This window comes from Oxyura jamaicensis, chromosome 14 (genome assembly GCF_011077185.1).
Source record: "Oxyura jamaicensis isolate SHBP4307 breed ruddy duck chromosome 14, BPBGC_Ojam_1.0, whole genome shotgun sequence".
Lineage (NCBI taxonomy): Eukaryota > Metazoa > Chordata > Aves > Anseriformes > Anatidae > Oxyura > Oxyura jamaicensis.
Window position 1 is genome coordinate 9,291,122 of NC_048906.1, and position 27,020 is coordinate 9,318,141.

Genomic DNA, 27,020 nt, shown 5'->3' on the forward strand with positions numbered 1-27,020 from the left:
AAAAAGATCTCACGTTTCTATCCCCATCTCCTTCTCCAAGTCTGTGACATGTTCTCTCTCACGTGACACTGCCTGTACCCAGAGCTTCCTATCCCATACAGTCCCTTCGTACTCCCCTGTTTCCTTTTTGTATCACAGTTAGATATACAGGTATCCCATCTCTCTAAATGGGATGTTCCAGATGCCAACTTTCTCTAGATGCCCTATGCCACTGGATTTCATGTGCTTGTTCTTGTCTCCATGCGGTACAGAAGCAGATTTTTTTCATTAGGATGGACCTCCTTCTTTCTGTTCTAAAAGGACAGAAGATTAACTGAGAGAGAACTTGGCAATGATAACCCCCAGAATTATGAAGCCCTCCAAAGCCCTTTAAAGCAAACCAAAAGACTCCCATTACTTTTTTTTTTTTTTTTTCTGTTAGTTGTTTTGGTTTTGTTTTTTCTCTTTTGCCTCCAGATATTCACTGGCAGGGCTTTTTACCCACAGATATTCTCTCCTGTTGGATTACTCTAAAGACTGCTGGAGGGGAGAAAAAGGGAAATGACTGGATACGCAGAAATCCAGTAATCTTATTCAATGTCTTTGGACCATTGGTTATACTGACACACATTTTATTAATTAAACAATCACTGTTTTTAAGATTTGCTTGCTGAAACAGTGCTTGCCATCAACTCCGCTCCTTCCCCCCCCCCCCCCCCAGTCTGCAATCATCACTCACAATGGCACTTGGTTCAGAGGTTCAGTAGAAATCTTTGAGGAGCAGCTAGAGAGCAAGTGAAGAGGTACAGAAAGCAAGCAAGCTCTCTCGAGCAGCAGCTGTTGCAGGAGCACAGCCTCGCAGAGTGACTGACAGCAGCTGCAAGTCATCTTTAACTTATCCACCAAGATTTACATTTTCCCTATGGCTAACTTTTTGAAAGGAGGAGAAAGCATGTAGAAGCTGATCATATCTCATCTTTATCTGCCCATGTCTCAACCTTCTTTCTTTTTAAAACTGAACCAATTCATCTCTGACATGCACAGGCTCTTTTCGACAGCCACAGACTGCTTAGACATGCACTGGATTACATGCTCAACCTGGCCTCTTCATGCAGAAATCCTCGATACTGATGTACTATGGTCAGAGGTCACTCTGTTTTGCATCCCATTGCCTTTAGGCATCCCACAGTCTGTCCCAGACCTTAATGGTTTGCAAACTGGATGTGAATTGGAGCCATAATCACAAGATTGTTCCTGTCAGAAGGTCTGTAAGCTGGAAGTGCATCAATGAGTTCTGGTTCTGACTTGATGACCTGATCTGCCTGTGTATTCCTCGTGGGATCTTCCCCTCGCCTAGTACATGCACCATTATCTCTTGCCTGGAGCACTGCTACTAAGCTCTTGCATTTTTTAGTGCCTCCGGTTTATGTCATGAAAACCCTACCTTAACAAACAACATTAATCAGGCCTGTGATTCCAGACAGGTAAACTTCTAGCAGCATAAAAAGGAAACAAATCATTATATTTACACTAGGATAAGGTATTATGGGATGTACTTCTGAAATTAAATTGACAGATGCTACAATCAGGATTGATAGCAATGAAAGAGAAAAAAAATGAAAAAGCAAGAACCGAAAACCACCGGGAGATCTAGCTTCAAACGCTCCAAGATCCCTGGATGACAGATATGACTTAGGCCAATTGTCAGACAAGTGTTTCGGGAAAGGCATTTAAGTGGCAAAATAAATGAAGCCTCAGCCAAATTTAAAGTTCTCTGGAGAAACAAAGCTAGTAACAAACTGCACATCACTGACTATATCCCCAGATAAAGCAGCAACATAACCACTGTAGATACTACTAGGCAACTATAAAATGCTGTTTAGTAAACTATCATCAAAATCAAGTCCTACTAACTTTATCCAGTTTATTAAATAGGAGTATCTTAAGAAAGGCAATATTCTGTTAAGAATTCATTAAAACATCAATGTATAATCAAGTTATGAAAAGCCATATGTCAGCCAGCTGAGTCATCCCAGCAAATGCTCCGATCGTCAGAGCCAACCCAAGGCAGGAGGCTGGAGGCAGCAGGATGATACATTAACTCACACTTAACGTGCAATGTCAGCACTAAGATGGGGAAAACATGGATATAAGCTCATGGTTTGGTTTTCCACATCCAGCATGACCCAAAGGAAAAAAATAAAGACAAATAAATAAATCAAACTTCTAGCTGTGGCTATGGAAATCCACGTGTAAAGGCCAAAGTTGCTTCATTCTGAGCATCAGCAGTGTAGATCTGACACACCTCTCCAATAATGCCGTGACACAGGACAGTCTCCTCAGCATGACTGCACATTCATTTTATGCACATTAATTGCTTATCCATCAAGAAGGCTTCTAAATCAAAACTGTAATTGTTAATTTAAAATTACAGCCAAAGGGGAAAACCTCCTTGTTTATAATTCCCTCTAATACAACAGAACTCCTCAGCAACTCAGCCAGAGTGAACTTTAGGGGCACATACTTATTTCTGCTGATCTCCTGCTCCACTAATCCTGTAGATACGCTGACGCAAGCCATCCCAGCAGCAAAAGGAAAAAAAACACTGTCTGGGACACAATTGCTGTAGGTACTCCTCACTTTATAGCAAAACTTCCAGGACTTGTTCATTAATACAGAAGCAACATCATCTATCAGTTACAAACATTGTGAGCCATCACTTAAAGTCGTTCTGTAATCAAGATTTTGTACAGAGCTCGCACTGCCTAGAAGGAACGGAAGGTCTGGGGATCCAGCATAGCCTTAGGGCTCAACTCACTTGATTTTTGACACTCACTCACTGCCCACCGCAGCCTCTCAACCAGATTTGACAGCTATACATATAATGGCACTGCAAAAAAAGACAAACCTGGCCTGCTTCTTGCACTTGAGCTCATCCTTTCTGTGGGAGAAACAGCTCCCCCATCCTTACCCCATCAATCCCCTTCCCTTCAACCCTCGTTAAATCCTACACCCCTGCCCCTACCTGGGCAGAGCTGTTTGCCTTAGGGTATTGACCCCTATAAAAACAGCTGCTTAAGTGTCCCTTCCCTCGGTGCTGATGATTTATTAAATACTAACTTATAATTCGTTGACATTTCTATTTGAGAGAAATAACGGTAACACCTGTAGCTTTGACAGGGTTTCTTATATAGGTATACAGGCTCACTCTTGTATTCAGTAATAGGCTTGGTCCTGCCTTTGTCTTTACATTTCCATCAGGATGAAAAGCCATCTGCTTCCTTTCTCTCTTCTGGGTTTTAACCTCAGCATCTTGAAAGATTGACAGATACCTTCAGATGCCTGGGTATTTATGATACGGATACTTCAAACACATGATATTTCAAATTTGCTAGAGAGAACACGTCTCAGGTGCTAAGCCCCTTCCTGCTGCTTTGCCCTTTGTTTATTGAATGTTTCTTTCCCTGCTGTTCCCACTCCTGCTTCTGTCTGGGTCAGGTCAAATTTCTTCCTGCCACCGATGATTTTAGAACTCGCCCATTATTAATGCCACAAATCAATCTGTCCAGAAGTTCACCCTCTAGGATTTTTCCAGGTGACCACCTGGGATTTGGGGAAGGAGAGGATCAGTTTCCTGCCAGCTCAGCTCACCGAAACAGCTCTGCGTACCGCCAGGCGGAGGTGGCCCTGGGGAGCCGGCAAGACACTGAGTGCTGCCTCTCAGCTCTGCTGTGTCCCGCCTCAGCTCCTGACCTTGCATGTGATGCTGGAGTCAAGCCCTGTCTGGGACGCATGCAGATCTCTCGAGACCTTTTCAAGTGACATCAACTTCCACTCTCATTTCCAAAGTTACTAGGAACTTCTTGGGAATGGGTTGCATTGTCACAGTCACTCCAAAAAAATTGTCTTTCTGTCCGGCATAGCTCCTAACATTCCTTTCCTGCATTAGATACACCAGCTTTCTGTTACACCGACACAGTACGTACTATACCAGCTGTATGACAGAGCCACTCAGCTCAGAAGTTTGCAGGCACAACCAGCTGCAGCAACCGGAGTGGGCTTGGTGCTCCAGCCCAGCACCCCATGGTCAGCCCCGTTCAAACCACTGTGCGTGCTTTACCACAGGTCCTGCACCTCAAGGCCGTCCACATACAGCTGCAACTCCCCTACAAATATTCCTTAAATAAAAATATTCCTTCCAAGGGGGAACTACAAAGAGCAGCGGCAGAGCAGCACCACCCAGGAGGCCTGAGCTCACTGCAGGCACTGCCCAGGCGCTGTCCCCTAACTCCTCGCTCCTCAGCTCTCATCACTGGAGGGCCAAGATCACTGTAAATATTTGGTTATTCATCCAGCCTGATGAAATGCCCGCGTGCCTTGCTGATTCACGGAGAGCAGCATGGTTTGCTGGTTAAGTGTATTTTCATTTTCTGCAGATTATGATTGTGGTTGTTGGAGCGATGATTACCTCCCAGGACGTCATCGTTATTCAGAGCCTGCTATGACAGAGACACTTGTTTAATTATCCAAAGGGCATTTAGGAAAATGTTTTTGTTATATGCATAAATCCTAATGAAAGAGCAGCTACACCATGGGTATCTTTATACCAATTCAGTATGATTGCTGAGGTGATGGCAATATTCTCCCACCATGTTTAACAAATTACAGGTAACAGAACAAAAACCAGATTTTTTTAAAAATCCCTTCCCTCCATCATGTAAGCAGATGTCATTTTCATTACCCTGTAAATCTCAAGTCTCCACCTTTATTCTTGCTGTCCGAAGACTCATTCCAGATCCTCTACCTTAACAGTTCAGCAGTAGCCCCGGAAAAAAAAAAAAAAAAACAACAACAACAACAACAAAAAAAAAAAACAGTAATGGCAAAGCAGTTTGGACTCACAGAGGAAAAAAACTTCAACTGCACAATAGCTACTACAAATCATAGAGCACTAAGTGAGAAGACAATGTATTAGACATCTGCAAGAGTGTCTTGGCTATTAGGAAATCAAACAATATCATAATTTCTTATCGATTTTTTTTTTGAAGAAAAGTGAACTGGGCCAAATAGTTTCAAGGGGCTTATTTTCCTTCCCATTGGTATGACTGCAAATGAATTGGACAATAAAATAATGACTAAGTGTAAAAATAATCTAAATCCCCCACATGAAGAGACCTCGCTGTACTCAGGCAGAAGTCCCTTCCCTGCCGCAGGCCGGCCTAAATTTTGCAGTTGAATCCTTGCTTCAAAATTAAGAAACAACAGCAGCAGCTTTTTAGCTGCTTTCCAATGCTGCCTGACCCTGGCGGTGCTGAGTCCCTGGGGAAGGACCTGTTATCAGACTGCAGCACTTTGGCATCACGCCTGCTCAGACCACACTTCATCCTGTTTGGTGGCAGCTCTCTCGCTTGCTGCTGACAGGTTGGCTTCCGTTTTACTTTATTCATACGTGCCTGTGTGCACGTGTAGGTATATATCAACATATCACAAACATGCTCTGTTGTTCTTGAGTTTAATTATTTAGGTGAAATTCTTACAGACCTGTGGAGGAGTTACTTTTCTTCAGAACAGAAACCCTGAAGGGACTGTGGCACTCCAGGCCCAGAATATTGCAGTTGACTGATCAAAATATTCAGCAAGACTTGAGTGACTCAAACAAGGACAGGGCCGCAGAAGAGAAAAAAAAAAAAAAAAAAAAAAAAAAAAAAAGTTTTTATTAATTATTTACTAGTCTCCAGGGTTTCTGTGCCATACAGAGTTAGCATAACTTTCTGAATAAATTATTCAGATGTTCACAGTTCATCCCAAGCACAGCACAGCTCAAAAGAGATGACAAACCTGCAATGTATGGCACACACCCACTAAATCCCTTCCCGGCATTGCAGCTCGTGATACTTTTGCCAGGTTTCTACCCAGACGTGCAGCCCTTAGCTTCAGGCAATGTGAATCAGCAGAGTCCAGTTATAAATCCTACGGAAACATTGTGAATGTCCCAGCCTCCTCCCCACACGCAGGCACAACAGGCAGTTTCCACGGGGCTACACGTTTTCCCACCTGGAGGGGAGAGAAGTCCTCCCTCACCAACCACATCTCGCCATCACCTCGTGTACCGAGGCTGTGGCTTTTGCCAAACTCCTGCTGTCCATACTTAATGCCGTAGCTCTGAAGAGTCCTAGCAAACGTATAAAAGGCCAGTTTGAAATCCTGCTGAGTTTATGGATTAGGCACTCTCGTAAAGCCATAAACCCCAGGAGCCAACCACGTATCTGGATGCCTGGAGACTTCTAGAGAGATAATGGCATTGCAGCCTGTGTCATTGAGTACAGCACCTTGATCCAGCACCTGCAGAAATCAGCCGCTGACGATATTTAGGTAGGAACAGTCCCCAGGCAGCGCTAGGATTTGGTTCTCAGTACAAACTGCTCCTCCGCAAAGGGATAAGAGCATCCTACTTGAAGGAAATGGCAGGGTACGCATCACAGAGAGAAGTCTCTGCCTTGGTCTCCTGAATCAGAGATACACAAGAATGTGCCTTTGGGCTGGGGTTTATGGCATGCCTGGGGAGCCCCCATGCTTTAGGCACTGAACTCTCCTCTGATCCTATGAAAATCTCCATACTCATCATCTTCTATGCCTCCAGCTACGTGACACAAGGGGAAACAGCCACCAGACCGACCGGCAGCCCACCTCCGTCAGCAATGCAGAAAACATCGACAACGGGAGGCAGAGACAAACACCCCCAAAAAATGTCCTAATGGGTTATAAATGACAGAAAGAACATTCTCCGGTATGTAATTAATGGAAATTCACCATTTTTTAAGCTTCCCGAGGGAAATTTTCCATGTCAAATCAATTTGCAGATAGGACCCGAGAGGCAGAAAAATCACAGCTGCTTCAGCACGTTTCCTCCTCAGCCCATAGCTGGGGGTTACGGCTGCCGGCACGTTCCTCGGCCACTTTGATCTTTGGTGACAGTGTTAACTCTATTTGGTCCTCGGTGCTGCATTGATTTTAAACAGCCTTTCGAGATACCCTCACTAATTATTTCACTCGAAGTTTAATTAAATCTTGTCACCCAGGAATACGCTGCTTCTTGGGTTAGTGATAAACATTACAAAGTGTGTAACGGGAGCAAAAGGAGGGTGGGTAATTACAGCTGGGCAGACACACACACAAAGAAAAAGCAGAAAGCTACTTCTAAATATGAATTTAAGTGCAAGTGTCTGTGAACCCTCTCCGCTTCCTTTGTGCACAGAAGTAGCTGACTTCTTGCCTTTTTAAGGACAAAAAGGACTTTTGAAAAAAATCCGCATTTGTTGTGTTTTCCATCTAGATATTTCTATATTACACTTTTCCACTCCCAGATCTCCTCCTATTTTTATGCCACCCAGGCAATTTTATAATTTACAAATGTCCTGGGTTTCCTATTAGATCAGGGAAGGGATTATTAACTTTTAGTCAGGAACGTCTTATGGGTATTATCTTATTCTGACTCTGCTTATGCTTGTTTACACACACCAGTAAAGAAAAGGTTCCAAGTTTTTCCTTTCTAGTGAAGTTCTTGTGCCCACAGTTCCTGCCTGTTGATCTGTAACTGCCTTTTATTTTTCAAGTGGAATCATATAGATAAAGTCTATTAGATTATAGCAGAGATGGAAGTTATTCCTCAATGAGAAACACATGCTCAGAAATATGACCTGTCTCTTTTTTATTATTAGAAATTTCACCATCTTTCCACATTTCTTCTGACTCTTAGTTTCCCCTTAGAGCAAATGAGTAAGTCTTTTACCACAGGTAATTCACGCAGCTTTAATGTCCAACGCCACGTGTACGTATTTCACACTGAGCCAGCAGCTAGCGAGCATGTTCCACTTGGAAAACAGAGCAAAAAAGGAAACAAAGCTATATCCCTTAGATAAGCGCAAACTTCTGGCTGGCCAATATATTTCCATATTACTGGTATATGATCGTGACATTCATACATAAATACCACAGTTTAGGACACATTATTATTATTATTATTTTTAAAAAAAGATAATCAGACTTTAAATGAGCTTTAAGAGCTGAAGAAACTGGAAGGATAAATCAACCAAAGCAAGACAGCAGAAAGTAAAATTAAAGCTTAATGATAGCTGAAATAAAGTAGCAAAATATATTCATTTCCTAATCTAAATTTTAATACATAAACTGCGTAACACATTGCACGATTAGGGATCCATACAGGCGGAATAAAAGCCTCAAGTGTTTTGTATGGCAAGCTTAAAAGGTCAAAGTTGCCTCAAACGAAGGAAACCAAATACTGCTGTTTGGAAGGAGAGAGGAACAGCAGCGTCGGCAGCAGAAACCGACAACGAGAAGAGCTGAACAGAAAAGCCAGGCCTTGGTCTCTGCTCTAATAAACATGTTAAGGGAAATAAAGGACCTGAACAAGGTGCTACTTCTTATTCTTGTTAATATTCCAGGTATATGAGCGAGACATTAAAGAAAGAGAGTTGTTTTCCAGCCCTTGAAGAAATGACCTTGGTCATACAGGCAAATTGCTCCAGGTAAGTCTCTGAGAACAAACATTCCTGCTTGGAAATTAAGAATAAAGCCTGTGTCATTGACGTTCCTTTCACGCCATTCTCAGGTCTAGCAGAAGCACCCCAGGGCAGAATTGTATTTCTTTTTCAAAAAGAAGAGAGAAAGTAGCACCTCCTCATCTTATTTTTGAAGTATTCTAGTAAATGTGATAGAACTTTTATCCTCTCTACAGTATTTTCAAAGACGTGGGGGACCTTTAAATCCCCCACAGCAAGAGTTTAACTATGAAGTTTCACAGATCCAAATCATTCCCTTCCTAATTAAGCAGCACAATATTTTTCCATCTGCATATTAAATCTATTTTACTCCTGCTTTGTTCTTACCTTGTGTTATTACAGTCCCTCCCCTAAAATAAATGTCACAGACCCTCTAGAACTCTTCGTCCCCAAAGCAGCACCCAAAGAAGAGCAGTGCTTTTCTCGCTGTACGCGATACAGCTTTCAACAAGGGGTCTGCTCTGGGGGAACACAGCAGCTCAGCCTTCAGGGCAGCCGACCTTGTCTGATCGTTCCCACCATTTCCATATCAGAATATGAATTTCTATCGGTTTATTCTGAAGCAAAGATTCAGACCACAGAGCTCTCATATTGTGTGTTTACTTCTCCCATAGATTGTTTTCAAGTACTTAGTCCTTAGAGGTGGTGAGGGGCTGCTCCTAGAGACCCTGGCCTCCAGCCCAATTCCAACACTGACATGAGGACAAGCTGGCTGCCACAGCAGTATAACCTGGACGTTATCTTGGAGCTACTGCAGTAATTATTGGGGTTATGGATGTCAGGGGACCTCAGATGGATCACCTGACACACTGAATTTACTGACAGGTTCAGCACAACAACCATCTGGGACTGCACAGTTTCATGCTGGGGAATTTATCTCAAACCTTTTATTCCGCGTAGAAAAAAGAAAAAGAAAAAAAAAACCTGCAGAGAAGGAACAAAACCAAAAGAGATTTTTTTTTCTTTTAACATTGTTCAGCCAGAATAACTTTCCTGTTATCTTGCGTAAATATATATATATTTGCAGACCGTCTCTCTCTTTCACCCCTTGTCACAAAAACTTAGCTAAGTTGTAGATTAGAATATGCTTCAAGGTTTCATGTGTTCTTAATGGAGATTTCCTAGAATACTATTATAAATATTTAATAGCTGGAAACCAGCAAATATATTACAAGGCCAAAACCTATAGTCCATCTATCACACAAAAAAAGAAATCACCACTGCACTCATGCATGTGATTAACTTCTGGGAAACCTTCAAAGAACATTGCTTATACGGTAGTTTAAGATCATCACTTTGAATCAACACAGTGTTGTACTTCTATTTTCTGCAGTTCCAGTACAGAAAGCTCTTTAGAGTAATCATTACCACAAATAAAGAACTGTTTTCAGCATCTGTTCACATCTGCAGAGTACGTGTGATATGCAGATAGATTCAGATGTAAAACCTAGCAAACACCACACTAAATAACCTCTATTTTTCAGATTGTTTCACTATAGAAAGAACCTCTGCTATTCTAAACTGCCTGTCCACCCATTCTCCACAAAGAATTTCTTTATGGAAAACTAACATAAATTTGAAGAAGGCACATTAAAAAAAATAAATAAATAAAAATAAATAAAATAAAAAAATTAGAAAATCCTAAAAATTTTTAAAGTTTCCCTAAAAAGCTTCTAAATTACCTCAGCCTGTCAGTGCTCTGGTCTAGTTTCCAGCTTATACACACGGAATATTTTTTCGTGACTAAATGAAAAAGCCATTTGCCACAACAAAGAACTGAATGGGAACTTGGTATTTCAGAGGCAGCACTCCTGTGCAGCACGTTCACCCCCCACCTGCTACCCTCCTGCCATTTCAACCATATTTGAGAGTGGGGGATGTTGGAAAACAGTAACAAAAGGTGAGACTTTTACATCATTTTAGATGTTTCTGTGGTTTTATTTATTAAGATCCAGGCACTGATGTCACGGCGAACCCCTTTGCTATCTAACAGTTACAGCCCTACACCCTGATTGCTGAGGCCAGCAACACCACAACACTCACTTTCCTCCAGTTAACTGAAAACGACAATCTAGCTAAACTGAAGGAAGAATACTTTACAGACAAGAGGTACTTCTTTGCCTCCTAGCCCCCCTAACACAACACCGCTTGCATAAATGCCGTATGTTAGGAGAAAGCCCTCCGTGGGAGCAGGCAGCATCGCCCCTTTGCGGCTCTGCTCCCACCTCCCAGTATGGCAAGAGCCACCTGCGCAACAAAAGTTTTCCCCAAAGTGCTTCTTTTTCTCTCTCAACAGTCTGAAAAGCTTTGTAGCTTACACAATGATGAGCATTTGAGTATCTGCACAGCCCTGCAGCAGTGGTATCTGCACCTACTAACTGCATTACTGCATTTCTCAACAGAGCTGAAAGGCACTTTGATACTGCTGGAGGTCTGGGTCAACGGGGGGAGTTTGGGATAATTAGCACAGGAGGTACCTGGTCCAATTATTTGAAATGAAAGGAGTGCAGAAGAGAAGGAAAAGTACACAATTTATGTGCAAACCTGTGTAACCAGATAGTGCTCCTGCTCTGGGTCTGAAATGTGCTATCAGTTATTTGTTCCTAACTTCTCAAACACTGGCATTTGTTCACTTAAAAACTAAAAAGGAACTGTCATGGAAAGATAAATATACTCCAAAGTATATCAGATCAGATCACAAATGGGAAGAAATAAAACCATCTGCAGAGTTCTATTACAGAGAGTGATTATTAGCAGATATATGGGCCCTTTGGAAAGTCCTTCACGTCGATCAGAGGGGTAAACAACACAGATTTCTGCAGAAATAATGCCAGGAGGGATTCTCCTCTAAGCTTCTCCAGGAACACTGGGCATGGACCCTTCATAAACTATTTGTTTGGGTTCACACGTAGTGAGAAACGAAAGTCCTAGCGACATAATTTCTGATTTCACTGCTAAACAGCTCAAGACATCCAGAAGGACGCTGGGCAATTTGTTCAGCTGAGCAGTAAACAACCCCTAGACGCAGCAGGAACATGTGCAAAGCAAACTACACCTGCATGTTCCTCACCAAATTGCCAAAGGCTGTTAGAACAACTGCATCTCATTTTGGGGAGGAAGAAACAAAGAAGCACAAGAATATTGCAGCATTTGCCAGAGCAAGTTGCTAAAGTTCCACATAAAGGGAGGTATCATCTGATGTACCATCAATAACTAAAATTAAACTCACATTAAATGTGACAATAACAAAGCAGGCAGCCAAGCCTCTGTTTGGTCTTTGCAGGCATGTTTAAGGTTTAACCTTGTTCAGGTATTACACCCCATGGTGCTGGCTGCAGTATTGCTACCAGAGCCTGAAGGCTGGCCCTGCGTGCTACTGTTAGCACAGAGCTGGAACCGGAGCCCTCCTGCACGTTTTTCAGCCTCTCCAGAGCTGCAGCACCAAACCACTTGCCCTTGGAGCATCGTTCTGACTGTGAGACCTCGCTGATCCATATCTAAGGCAACACAATGCCACAGCAGAAATGAAGTGCTGGAAAAATGCACTTAAAGCTGAAATTTGCTCTCTGCCAATAAATTCTCCGCCTTCCTTCCCTCACCTCAGGCAACCTCCAACCTAGCAAGGAGCTTCTTGCTGCTCCCCTGCCATCCAGCCCCAGAGCATCCCCATTCTGCTGCCTGGCTCACTGGGGAGCTGCAGGGGCCCCATGGCCTGGAAAAAACATCAGAAAATTCATCTTGTTACATGGTATTGACTTCCATTTGGCACAAGATGGGGAAACGATACAAAAGCTACAAAGCAGAAATGAAAAACAAAACCCCAGCAACCTTGAGTAGATGACACTGAATTGCTCCAGTAAGGAAAACTGCAGGTGCCAAAGGTGTAACAATTCAAAATAGAGTTTTCAAGTCACTCAGAATAACTTGCATTTCTGGGAGATAATTATATAAACCTGGGACAACCTATGTTTGGCACTTGTCCTCGGCATTCACGGTAAGTACAGAGCTGCAGGAGAGAACTTGGGGATGTCCTCGGGCACAACGCCCTCCTTGCTTCCAACAGCACTCATGCTGCTGCCACATCCTGGGCACCCATGGGAGCACACCTGAGCTGGAGCTCAGACATTGAGCGCTATATTTCTCTGACACAAAACTCCCTCTTTGATTTCTGTGTTTTGGGAACAGGTAAATAACTCTGTCAGGGGAGCTTGGCATGCTCAGAGGGAGGGAGGTGAACCGCAAGGCCAGGAAGAAGAGCCACATTTCTCAGGTCCCTACTCTTTTCAGTCCCAGCCTCTCCACTTCCTTGGCACGGTGTTGCTGATGGCTGAAGAGCTCCCAGTTGCCAGTGTGTGGGGTCATCCACAAGGGACACACGTTACTGCTGACCTCACAGCTTTTCTTAGGATTCTCTAGCACAAACCTCTGGGTCCTACACCAACGCTGCTGAACATCATTTGAAATCCCCCTACCACAGTCAAATGCTCATCCGTTGATCCCTTTCTTAAATTATCTATAGGACAACAAGCAGATTGGGCATACCCCAAGGTAATAATCCCATCCCAGCCGACTTTGGAGGAGGAGGTGGATTCAATTTATAAAGCCAGAATTCTCCAAATGTCCCTGAAGATGTCTGCTAACCTCTGATGAGGGAGGTCTTTACTAGAGTTCACAAACCCTTTCCATGCCCTAAGCCTTCATTCTGCACACTTCCCTGTTAAATAACTGAAGAAATGCAGTCACTTAAACGTGCTTTCTAGGCTCTGTGTTTTTAAATGTTTTTCAGTCATTCATCTTCCTGCTTAACAACATCTAAGGGAATTTTCAGTCTACGGTCTCCCTTTCAAAGGAATTCTTTAGGCAAAGATCTGCTAATTATCCCATGATCACAAATGATTTCATAATATTAGCAAGGGAACACACAGACAAGGGCAATTTTTCTTATTCATTATTATGACTCTGTCAACTGTATGTTTTACAGAAAAGAGACGTGTAACCTCTGTAATCCATGCATTTTACTGCACCTCACAGGAGGTCTGTATGTGTGAGCGGTGACACAGCAAAATGAGAAAATATTTTCCTCTAGGTGGATTTGTAAAACTTCTGAAGGGCAGTAGTTGACCTGCAGCAATAGCACAGACAGTTACCGTAAGGACAATAATCCCTAGCCATTGTAATAATAATTTAATTGTTGCTCTTCCAACTAAAATTATTCTGAAATTATTCTAAAATTATATACTCTCTTTATATATGTGCCTTGCACAACTGATGCACACCATGATACAACTCCAGCAAAACAAGAACTGCAGGTCTGTGCTACCAAGATGTGCGGTGGGAAGCCCAAAGATGCTTTGAAAGAAGATCATCTAAGGAGAATTCTTCCCAAGACCATTTTCTTCCCAAGACAATAAAGTTCATTTTCACCTAGTCTCATTGGTGATTGATGAATTAAATGCTTAAGACATATTTACTGCTAATTAGTTTTTGCACTTTTTTTTTTTTTTGCTATAACTTCCGTGTAACCTAGATATGAGTTTTATGTGATGAAATTATATTGGTACCTCACACAGTAAATTTCATGGGACAGTCAGATGGCTGGTTGGCCAAACAGAATTTAGGACGAAGATGTACCTATTTTATAGAACCAGAATGCATTAAAGAACCTGTTTTATAGCTGTATTCACTGTGTTGCAATTTCAACCTCAGGGTATGCTGAACTGAAGGACACTTTATGTGAAATCAATGCCTGCTATGTACACACAGGCTTTTCCAAGTATTAGCGTGCAGACTGGCATGTGTTTTAATGGAAATGTCATTGACTGTAAGCAGCCAGACCTAACAGTGTTGAAAGGCACGTTATATTGGCACCGGTAACAGCGTTATGATGCTGCAAGTGTCCCGATGTGCTTGTAAATACCTAAAGCTGTAATGGCTTAAGGGAACGAGTCACATACAAGTTGAATTACTAGGGACTAATACTCAGTCAATACCCCTCTACAAATTAGGAATGAGAACTGACATCTCTGTTCTGCCGCATCACTTGGGGTAAATCCTCTGCACACGGGTGTTTCACAAAGCAGTGGCCCCAAATTCTACAGACATAATTAACAAGTTCTTTGCATCGTATTTGCTATTGCTTACCTATATGTAGCAGACTGTTGGCCAGAACAACTGAAATAACTTAAAGCTGCCAGACAGTTTGTCTGATAAAGCCTCAGGAAAAAGGTGGAGTCACCAGTCTAAATGCCAAACCTGTTAAAAAACCTTCTTAAACGCAACCTGCACTTGTAGCTCCACAACCTGCTGCCACATGCCAGCTGCCTATGAGAAGAAACCCCTACCACTTACCCAATTGCCTTTAGGAAGGTCTTAATAATCTACAGGATGAGCTAATTAAACCCAATTAAGTACTGAAGTGCAATCTTAAATCAGACACAAGTTGAATGAGGTTGAGCACAAATTAAAAGGTCAGTACTTAGGTATATGGTTACAGAGCTAGCTGTTCAGTGGGAACATTAATAAATTCAACCCTTTTATTTTCTCCTGAGACTGCATCAAGCAAAACATGCATGTGTCTACAAGGAGAGATCCTGGGAAGTACCCTAGAAAGGACAGTGTTCGGAAGAGATCAGCACTACAAAGAGACAGGCCTATCTTGCAAAGCCTGTGCTCCCCAAATTACTCCTTTTAATTTGCACAAACCTCCACGTGTTTCTGTGTTAAGTAACATTATATTAATATAACATTAATAACAGTATCAGAACAGAACACAGGGATGTGCTTGTGCTGCTATTTCTCTGTCTCATTTACTTATTTGGGGCATGGTTAACCATAATTAAATCATTTTGATGCAATGTTTAAACAATTTCTGTACAAATTTGCCCATAGGGCTGCCAGTGAACAATCTTTTCCTATTCAAATGAACAAAACAATTTATCAGTTTTCATCAGAGACACATTTAACTCTCTTTTAATGACAGAATAATGAATATTTTATAGTTGCAGTTTCTGGTTTTAGGTGAGTTATTTTTATTGATGTTGGGATTGTCATGTAATGGTGTCTATTCAAAGCTGGTAGGTCTGTAATTAGGTATTTTTCTAAATATTTGTTACTTTTTCTAATAGTTCTGATAGGTACAATTTTCTGATACTTTAATATCCCTGACACTGAATAAGCCAATCATTAAAATGATTCAGTGGTAAAGAAAATACACCTGTCAGATCAAAATACAGCATAACTATTTGGAATCTTTTCAAAATCGCTTATCAAATTTGTATTTGTACCATTGAATATACTTCTAAAACACACATTACAGTAGAATAGGCAAATTTACATTTTGAAAATCATGCTGAATTTTAGTTATATTCATGAAAATTTAGTTTTTATGTCACAAATAGAGCAATTTTTTAATGTTAATGTACAGAAAAAGATTTTGTGTTAAATGACAGCAGAGCTAACCATCTGGAAAAAAGCATGCTTTCTCTATAATCTATTTATTTCTGGAAATGGGCAAGTTCTAGACAGTGATTTTTTCTCTTAAGAATATCGTGTTCTAGCAAATTTGCAAGAAGTGAATATATACATATGTTTGTCAGGAACTAACAAGGAAGTAGATCACTGAATACTGTTGCACTGAGACAAGTGGCCAAATCCCTAGTTTTACGGGGAAAAAAATCACCTTATATATCACATGGCAGAATCTCCACATACTGTCTTAAGGTTTCGTGTAAGTATTATTTGCTCAGATCAGCACATACATGTGGATAGTCTGTACCTGTTTACTCAGGTAGAGGTTCCCACTGCCATGATCATAGACACAGGGAAATAGTCAAGCCTCACACTCCATTTCCACTTCTCTCAATGTCCCCCTGTGTATGTGATACCTCACTATATCCTTTTTCCTATCAAGACATGTAACAGGCCCTTTTGAAATAAGATAAAGGAATTATTTAGGGGCATAAAAAAGATAATGAAACTGTGGAGCATATAAATATATAAAGCCTCAGAGAGCAAGCTAGTTCTTGGCCCTAGTATTCAGCATGTCCAGATCCATTAGTCTGGGTCCCTTTACCTAGGGAATATCTTGGAGCCATACTTACTTGGACAACACATAATACATGCAACCTGTGAGACTTCCAAAATGCCTGACCACACACCTTAGCAATGCTTCAGAACTGGTCTACACGTGCAAATAGTGTTTAACTGTTCAAATTCACCACTCTTTACACAAGCAGCTTAAACTGATGAAGCAATCCAACCTGCGAACGCCCAACACCCAGCATCTCAATTACCTGCTAATTTAATACTGCTTGGAAAAAGAAAAATTGGCCGGTGGCCTAAGGTCTTAATTAAAAAAGAGCTCTTTGTTATTTAATCTGTATCATTCCAGGACAGTAATTGTGGAATTCCACATAATAATCCTTCTTTCAGTAACTGTTTAAAGCTAGAATCTACAGAGCACAGACGGGAGGCACCTCTGCAGAGCTCACTGCCTCGTCCACTCCTAGGGCTTTGTGAGAGCACTGCAATGGCATGCATGTCACTGCTGCTCGCAGCAGGAGCTGTGCTGATTCTCTTCTGTGCCAGGCTTTGCATTCTTCTTTCCATGAAAATATTAACAGTCCTTTGGGACAGGAGTAGGAGCGAACACCACACCTCACAGAAAGTTGTGCCCTGCTCTCAGAAAGAGCTGCAATGCCAAAGCCTTATAAACCCCAGCTCTGAACAAATCCACAATAATTATAGGCAAACAGCACACAGACAAGTCTCAGTGCACGCATAATGTGTACACGCACTTCAAGAAAGAAACCTCAATACACATTATTAGAGCAGTTTTTTCTCCAGCTACATACTGAAGTAGGACCCAGATGTAAATCACCACCATGCTCATCACTCCGGCTGTAAATCATCAGTGAGCTCCTGAAGGCACCACATTCACTATGGCCATGTCCCGCCCTGTGCTTTAGGAAGAGGTTGAGATAAATGGTAAAGGTGGAAGAACACAGCAAAAAATGTGCCTTGAGCAGCAGCACCCCTCCTTGCTGAGGGCAATGGAAGCCCTCGGCCTTGGTTCCTTTTCCTTCCTCAGAAGCTGTTTTTGCTATTGGCAACCAAGCAAAGCTCCCACGCTGCCCTAAGCAGGTGGTATGGATGTGACTGATTCCTTGGGACTGCACTACAGGCACCAAGGAGGCATCAGTAATCCCCAGGACACTGAAGCGTTTATGTTTGCTGTGGTACAATCCCAGCTCCTGTTTTTGGGATCCAGGAGAGAGTGAAAGGTTCATACTATGGCTGAAGTCCAAAGGGTCTTCTGAGAAAATGGCATGGCATACAAAGGCGATGCTATGAGATGATCTGTTATTACCTAGTCCCCAGAATGGGATGTGGGGAAGGTTAGTGAGGGGTACGACCTGAGCACACAGCCACGGTTAATAAATACCAGTGGCAGTAGCACTCATTTCCTGGACAACAGCAGAACGATGCGGCCTGTATTAATCCTACCCGCATTAGCACCATCCATTGGAAATCGCTACTACAGCGGTTATGAGAAGATAATTAAAATAAAATAAGTTACTAAAAGATCCCATCAAGTTTGACCTTGAATAATTAGCTTCCTAATGCATAGGAAGGCCACTAATAACAAGACACCATGGAAGCAGAAATTCAAATATTTTTCTTGCAGGCAGCAGGCAGAGCAGAGAGGAAACACATTGTTTTCCCAGTGTCTTTAATTTTCAATACAGAGTCTGCAATGAGCTGCTAATAATCATACACTGTGCCATCAGGGTTTTTCACCTATTTACATATAAATAGTTCTGACCTGACTTGGCTACCAACAACGGTTAATTTAATTTATTGTCCTTTGGCAAGTGAATAGTCATTGGTTTTCTAGCACTTTTAACCTTGGCAAACCCTTGGGAAATAAAAATTAGATTGAAAGAAAATTACTAGTGGTGGAGAACTGTAAGAAAGTGACAGTAGTATATATAAACCTCAGGCAGCAGTGGAATAAAGTGTCATATTATTGTATGCTGTCTTCTAAAGTTCAATATTACTTTTTTGATTTACACTTCTGTAATTTTTTCCCAGTAATTCTTCTTGCTTTGGGGACTCTTGCACCTACCTTCATGTTTTTCAGCTGGGAAGATGGATTAGCCTATTTAGCATAAAATATCCATCAGAATTCATAAGAATAAACCAGTGATGTGCAACCAACAACAGCTAAATGAGGTGACAGTTATTGACCACTAATGACTGAATATTAAAGTAAGATTACTTGACCATCGCTGCTATGCCACTTGCATGATAATTCATTTGAAGTGCTGCCTTTCAGCCCTTGGAGTCTGGTGAGAAAACACAAAGCCCAGAAGCACTGCTTTCCTCTTGCAACACATACAGCTGTCTCCTGGCTTTCACTTCAAACGCGAAGTGCTCGATTGAGCGCACACATGATGATTCACTATTGACATTGTTATCGCAATGAAATCTAGATAATGAAGATCAGGAATGCAATAATAGGAACTGACAGTTCTACAGCTTGCTGGGAGTGCTAATCTTTGGAAAAACTTCTGAGTGAAAGTTTTTATGGGCTGAAAGAGAGACCATTTGTAAAAAAAATAACAGAAATGAACACAGGAAAATGTCAGATGAGTTCAACAAAAGCTGCACTGCCTCAGGAAGTGCATGTGTGCCTTGCTCTCCTCAAGCTGGTGCTGATATGCAGCGCTGTGGGTGAGATGGAGGGGGCTTGGCTGGTACCAGAGAGGATGCGAGCCACCTCCTACCCTCACAACACTGGCTCTGGGCAGAGTGACGGAGGCAGAAGTGTGGGGGTAGAGATGGTTGGAAAATGGATTTCCATGGATTTCTTCTGAAGTCCTCAAAGAGACCTGCATGGCTGTTGTAACATGCTTTCTCAGCAGCCTTCCTCAAAAAAGGAACGTTACATGCAGTCCATCCCTTGCATGATCTACCTATCTATGCACCTAGCTACAAAGCAAAAATCCAGTAAAACCCAACTGCACAATTAAAATATTGCATAGTAACAGTTACCTGAGAGGATCATTCTTGCTCTTTATCTGAGATCACTTCTAGGAGTAAATTAATAATCAACACTGCAAATAATGACAGATGGTGCTAGGTAAAATCCAATACCTCAGAAAAACTGTTGTAATGGCTGCACCGTGCATTAAAAACAAGCAAAAATACCAGGGTGCAATACTACCAATGCTGTTCATTTAAGGGTACATTTTTAAGGGAGACAGTGAAAAAAATAACATTTCTAGATGAAGGCTAGCTATAAGATTTGTGTCCTGCTACCTGCACAGTTTGCAAGGCAGAAAATATGGTTTAATAAGATGCCAAAATGATATTACCTGTCAACTTTTGGTGTTAAAACTATCTTCTGAGTACGTGTTGCTTTCAAAGGGATCCTTTTAGGATCCTTTGTGCTTTCAGGTTGCATGCTATTTTGATGCCCTTTGCAATAACCTCATTGTGTCACAGTGTGCTGGGAGTTCTCAGCTTCCCTACAATTCCCCTATGAAGACACAAAACTAAAAGAAAATGTGTTTAGCCATGTAGAATCCACAGTGATTGATTTTAGAAGCCCCTAAGGGGCCTGCATTTTTAACAGGCACCAAAATCCCATCCTGCTGAATCCAGCCGGAACTCAGGTGGGCAAGCCAGCACCAGGCACTTGTGAAAACAGCCCATATAGAAATGCAACTTTCCTATGGCCACTAATGCTGTAGTTTGAGGTTTTGCTTTAGCATAGTTTTAAGAACATTTACTGCACTATTTCTAAAACAAGTAATTAGGAAAAAAATAAGCTTGGGGTATTACTGACAGTATGTATGCACACAAAACTGCTGCACAATTCAAGAATTAAAAGTGGGAGGATGAATTCAGGTAAGAAGGAAGTTGGAGGTATTGTCTGGCACTCTACGTTCTGTTGTCTGTCAGAGCCACAATATTTAAGGTGGCCAATGTGCCACAGAAGTGACACTCACCTGTGGCACTAGTGGGCACAGACATGCTGGCATAACCTTTTGGGGGATCAAGAAATTGCCTTAGTTGACTCTTTGTCCACTGTTGATTATGAAGCAAACCCTGCCTTCCTAGTACTGGGATCAGGGGAGCCTCTGCAGTGCTTGTTTGTGGTGATGGTTGTTAAAGTTTCCTTTCACAAAATTGATGTGGTTCTTCCCAGGGTGTTTAATCTTCCCCAGTACTTAAACTCACCCTAACAGACGTTGTAAGGCAATGTCCTGCTCAGCGGATATTCTCTCCTCTTCAGAGGTTCCTCTTGCCTTACATGGGCATTTCACAAACACATGGCTCAAGTGTACGCATCTGTCTTTAGCTATACAGCTGCTAAAATTCATGGCACACATCAACAGGCCCTACTGGATTCACGCCCCAGGGAGTATGACCTTACCTGTCAGATCAGGCTAATACCTGGGACTGTTTGACATGAAAATTGACAGAATCTATAAATCCTCAAACTACAGCTAAAGTGAAGGGCAATTATATAAGGGAAAACTGAGTTATATTTTAGTCATCAACACTGATTAAGTGGTACACATGTACAAAATTATAACCACCTTCAAGTGATTAAAGAAACCCAAAGACTTTGCATGTTTTCAGTCTTTGACTTCAGTACCGTTCTCTAATCTGGGACTTCCTTAATATTCCGTTCTAGTGTTACATTCTCCAGCTTCTTTCTTTTCATGGTCTCTGCTTCAGCATTCCTAGCTGTTTGCAAATTTTCAAAATATTCTGCTCCTAAGCCACCAGCCTTCCTTCAGTCCTAAGTGTTCTGAGACCCTTTTTCCTTTTTTTTTCCCCCACTTTTTTGTGTCTTGTCTTTTTTATTTTTGAATTGTGCCTGCATATCTCCAGCATCCCGATGAGTCTCTGTTATTTATTCCTGCAACTCTCAGTCTCTGTGAATTTTAAAAGTTTTACATCCCATCATAATCCACCCAGTAAAGTTCCAGCTAATTCCCAAATTACTTCTTCTGGATCACTTAACTGTGTATTGCGGAGTACTTACAGTTGAACAGAGAGAAGACTGTGCTGACAGAAGCTCTCCTCCAAAATCCCAGGGATTTCCGTTGTCTTTTCATCACTAATTATTAGGATGGGAAAAACACATTTCTCCATAATGGCTTGATCTGGAGAATATCTGAACTTCACAAACGTGACTGCAGGTTCAGGAAACGGGAAGTCCTGAAATGTTGAAAAAATGAATTCAATTTTTATGCCAATATGTTTTAACTAAACTATTTTTATGTCAGACAAGTGTTACCAACAATGCTTTTTTCATCTCTCAGGAGATTTTTGTTAAAAAAAAATAAATCAATACCATTGTGCCAGAAAATAAATTCCATTTTCAGCTTGGAAGCAATTTCCTTTTCTGCACCTCTCTAAAACCATATTTCGCTTCTTAGTCAGCTCTGGAGAATCATTTTGAAAATAAACTTTTACATTTGTTAAAAGCACAAACGTATAAACATATTGTAAGCACTTGTTCAAACGGGCCAGTGTTATATGCCTTAGCACGATCTTACTGGTTTGTCTCAGGTATTGTCCACTACTTTATCAGAGGTCGACTCACTGTGAAATGCAAATGCTGTTTGATATCACATCAGTTATAATTCACCATCATGTTCCTAAGATTTTAGCACGTTGTCATTTTCTGCATTAGGTACTAAAGCTATTTGCTTCGATAATACAGCATCACTTCGTGACTTAACTTCAAAGTGATTAAAAACCTCTGCACAGTAAGAAAATATTGACAGTTCCCACTCTACTGATGGGAGAATCCAAGAGACGTTCAGGAGAAATGACGGTACTTCACCAGGAAGAACTACGGAGCACTGAGGCCCATGACCTCCACGGGAATCAAACACAAACACAGCATCCAGGCTCTTTTGACCACCTACCTGATGCAACTCGGTGTCTTTAGGTAATTTTGCACATTTACAAATAGAGCCTAAAGACAAACTATGCCCACGCAGCTGAGACTGCTCTCAGCATGGTGCAATTTGTTCTGCTTTTCAGCATCCAAATCAGAGTACAATATCATCCTGCTGCAATTTTACTATGCCCAGCATCCAAATAGCTGTATTTAAAGCTAGCTTGGCAATACCTACGCTGTACTCAAAGCAGTGCTTCGACTATGGTACAGGCATGCCTGAACAGTAAAACATGTACAGTTCCTGTGTTAGCATGGAATGACAATTTGCCATTCTAACAATTTCTGACTAAAATCAGATTCTACTGAATCAGCTGTTTTTCAGAAAACAATCTCTATCAACATCAAGAATTTTTTTTTTTCTTGGAAAATCAAATGACTTAATTTCACCTGAACCTAGACGACAGCGACCTACTGTTGAACTGAACCAATATGCCTAATGTGTACAACACATAAAGCTACATGGACAAGTAATCTGCTGCTTACGACAACTGAATTTAAGTATGAAACTAACTTAAAATATTAAATTTGATTTCATTTAAGAAAAATCATGCTATTTCCAAATCTATTTTTAAACCTTTGCATTCTATTGGGACAAAGAAAATCATACATTTTCAATCTTTTCAAACAATTTGGGCTGTAAGTACACATTAAGTGTTGACATTTCTTCCAGAAAATAAGTTTTAAGTTCTGGTCAACTTGGGCAGATTTAGGCCAGTCCCTCTTTGAAAAGAGTCTCAGGAATCCAATTCTACTGGAAGTAACGGAGATAAGCTCCTATAGTCTGTGTCACTTTTGGAAAGGGAAAACAAGTTTCTATCTGACCTAGACATTTTCAAAATGGTCTTTAAGGTCCCTTCCAACCCAAGCCATTCTGTGATTCTATAAATTAAATCAGGTTTCTTGCCGTTTGTCTGTTCTGAAATCAATAAATTATACCTCATTGCTTGGGACCATGGCCACAATTCTAGTCATTCCTTTTACTAGAAGAAGCTGTTGCATATAGTTTGACAACAGGAAAGTGAATATAGATTAATTCTCCCTGTTGAAACAAGCGTAATAGCTGTTTTTGATTACAGCAATTCCTTAGAAGATAGCAGTCTTGCTACTACTTTGGCCGTGACACAAACGTATCATGAGCCACAGCAGCTTCCAAACAGAAGATTTACTACAAATTAGGATCTGAAGGGAAATAGGCAAATGGCAAACTGAGGGGATTATGAGTCGGTGGCTATATTCTGACATGTATTGGATTATAAGGATTTGCATTCATTAGGGAAGCTGGAGTGGCATTTGTTGAGTATGATATATTGTGTAGTACAGGAACGTCCTATAGCTACTATAAGAAAGGTAATTACTAGCTTACTCTTTCTGATGAACAGCCATAGGTTTTGCACACTACTTCGAATACAGTGCTTATGGTTTGTTACACCAAGCACGGCTCTGATCCTCCACAGCCTCTGCACCCACAAGAAACCAGTGGAGTTTTAAGAGATGTAGGAGGCCAGCCCCTTCGAAAACTGCCAGCTTGCATGAAGTATTTTGAAAGTTAAAGTTGAGTTTCAGCTAAAAATCTGTGTAAAGTTCTATTCATGTTGAAGTATAGGGATTGCACTGCTGTAATGATAGGCTTGTAAGCTAGAGTGATATGCAGATTATCTAAATTAGTTAAATTAGTGTTTCAATAAATTAGAATCTGTAAGAGCAAAATTGTCTTTTATCTATTAATTTTCTAAATATTTGGATAGACCATGGAAACCACTTACATGGCCTCTAAGGTCCTTAGCTATAGATACTGTTAAGCTTGATTTGCTCACAAATTAGTGGAATTCAGCATTGTCCTAGGGACTCAAATACATTTGTCTTCAAACTAAGTTCTGATGACAATGATGATTTATAGCCCAGAAAATCCTCATCCCCGCCGTGAGCTGCCTGGCAGGCAGGCAGACTCAGAGCTCCTCAAAGAACCCCGAGCCTCAGCACCAGCCCTGCTGCACGTCCTGCCATGGCGCTGGGGAATCCACTGCCACGGGGCAGCACAACATAGGTGGGAAAAGCAGAGAGCAGAAGCCAAGTTCTGCTGAAGGCTGAACACTGAGGGTTAGACTGCTAAATGCACTTTCATGACAGGTGAATAATGAGCTCTTACTGGTGAGATGCTGCTCGTTAGACTTCAATATTTAACAGGGTTTATGAAGACTTATTACTAGAGACTGCATTAATAGTCTACGTGGGTCTGCTCTCCCTCAGCCCACCTCCTGGTGTTGACATTTTCCTTCCTTTCTTTCAACAAAAGTAAAAATAAATAAATAAATACACAGAAACAGACCTCCCTATTTGCTTTCCAGAGCTGAAGGAATAATTAACCATGTGAGCAAGAGGTAAGCAGGAAGAGCCCCCATGCTTCAGTTACCTGATTGCAGAGAGAAGCAAAACTATTAGCATCAGTAATACAGAGATCAGAAGCCTCACTGTGAAGGCATTAAAAATGCACACAATACTGATCGACAGGTTTGCCATAATTATGTAGCAGAAGCTGAGTCAGCTGATGGTGCTTTCAGACATGCTGGGTGACGTATCTCCCAGCTCATGAAATGCGGTCTGATGGCATGAGCACTGACTGACAGCTTCATTTTAGTAATTTGCCATGGTACACTGGCATTTTATTAGAGCTCAGTAGAAAATACATTGAAATTAATGGAGGAAACTCTCTTGCTTTTAGCTGGCTTTGGATAAACTAACAGGCTTTATTTCTGATAAAATGATGGGAGACCCTCATAAAACCACAATAGCTTCAAAAATTTCAGAAAATGAAAACGAATGGCAGTCATGTGTCTGAGTCCCATTTATGCTTTTGAACACCTTTCTTCTTTATAATTACACAAAACATTTGTCAGGATGGAAAGGCAAGAGAGAAGCACACCTCCTTCCCTATACATCTCTCCACCTTACTTTGCCCCCTCTTTTCCCATTCACTTCCCTTTTCCAGTCTCCTTCCTAAATAACCATTTTCTCCAATCCCTCCTCCAGTTTTAACTTCTCTGTCAAGCTATTCAATACTATTTCCATCAGTGGAGCCAAGAGCTATTTCCCTGCTAAGCAAGATGATTTTCATCTTGAACTATCATTCCCATTTTCTAGGCTCTTTTCCCAGCCTGTTCAGCTCTTCTGATCTGGCTTTGTCTGTTCTGCTTTTAATTCAGCACCAGAAAAGGAATCACCAAGGGCAAAGGAGAGACGGGCTCCTTCACCTGATCCATCATCCATCCAAACTTCAGCCTAGGGCACCTGGAAAAAGGCATTACAGGAAAGTGACTCGGTGTCCCACAGCCCCGGACAGTAGAGATGATAGGTCTCTATTCTGCCCACCCAGAACAGCTGTGAAGGGCTGGAGCAGACTGTCAGGGACCTGAGCAAGCCACAGGGGCTCTGCAACCTCTCCCGTTCCCTGGGGTTTGGCTGCTTGAGCTCCAAGCCAGCTCAGATGTGGTGCAGTTGTATACCCTTGGGTCTGACTGCCATGGGAAGAGCTGTGCAGGAAAAGTTATGAGATGCTTTCATGACAAAGGTCTCTCCAGCTTTGCTTGAGAGCTGCATATAACCTCAGCCTCTTGGTTCCCCAAGCCTTATTACAGGCAGACCTGTACCTGACTTGCTGACTGAACACCCCAGCTTGACCTTGGCCCTGCCTCATCACCTCTGGTCTGTGACAGACCCTGGTTTGTATCACCAGACCTGCTCTGCTCTCCCTGTTTGGGTACCAGGGGACTGCACCCTTGCAGGAGAGGACCCTGTCTCTGCCTGCCCAGCATGCCCAGGCTCACCTGCCCTGGCAGAGCAGCCCACCCAGACCTGCACAACACTGGTTCTGGAGGAAAGGAGAAGTTCAATATATGGAGCAACTCTGGGAGATGTAACAGCCTAACACTCATAGAATTAAAAAATCAGCCCATAGGGTTGAGGTATGGCACAGTTTAAGCGAGAAGAGGGGGGACCTTGACAAAAAGCACAGAGCGTGACAAAGCACAGGCTGAATACAAGCCCTGTCAGGAATACGAGTTAGCTTTCCATCCCTGTCTGGTTCACAGCTCTGTCTAAAGGTATTACAACTCATTATGCTCTCTCTTGATATAGTCATTGGCCAGATTCACCTTTTGTTCCCTTTTACAATGCAGATCTGTGGTTTTGAAGGTGACAGCCTCTGATCTGCACATTCACCTGCTCTTCGCAGCTAACAGTAATGTTGGAGTGCCACAGATCCTTCCAATTCAAGCAATTTCAAGGCAGAACTCGGTCCTTGAACCAGACCTGTAGGCCGCTGAAATCAAAAGAAATACTGAGATTAACCCCAGTGAGGGCTGAATTAGTCTATTAAAGGAAAGTTTCAATAGATACTAGTGTAGGATTGACTCCCTTATCAAAGTGAAATCCCAAAGCACATTTGTTATTAATCCTCCTTCCTCCTTAATCCCACCCTA

The 27,020-nt window shown here is 41.8% G+C and overlaps 1 protein-coding gene across 4 annotated transcripts in view; it reads right to left on the reverse strand.

Annotated features, from left to right (window-relative positions):
- Positions 1-27,020, reverse strand: part of LOC118174102 — a 272,434-nt gene that overhangs the window by 85,966 nt on the left and 159,448 nt on the right. For 3 of the 4 annotated variants that reach the window (XM_035339200.1, XM_035339198.1, XM_035339201.1), the window contains exon 5: positions 21,619-21,794. In XM_035339200.1, the coding sequence (XP_035195091.1) occupies positions 21,619-21,794 (176 nt within the window). Of the gene's footprint in view, positions 1-21,618; positions 21,795-26,693; positions 26,861-27,020 lie in introns of all 4 variants that reach the window. The other variant, XM_035339199.1, reaches the window with a different exon arrangement.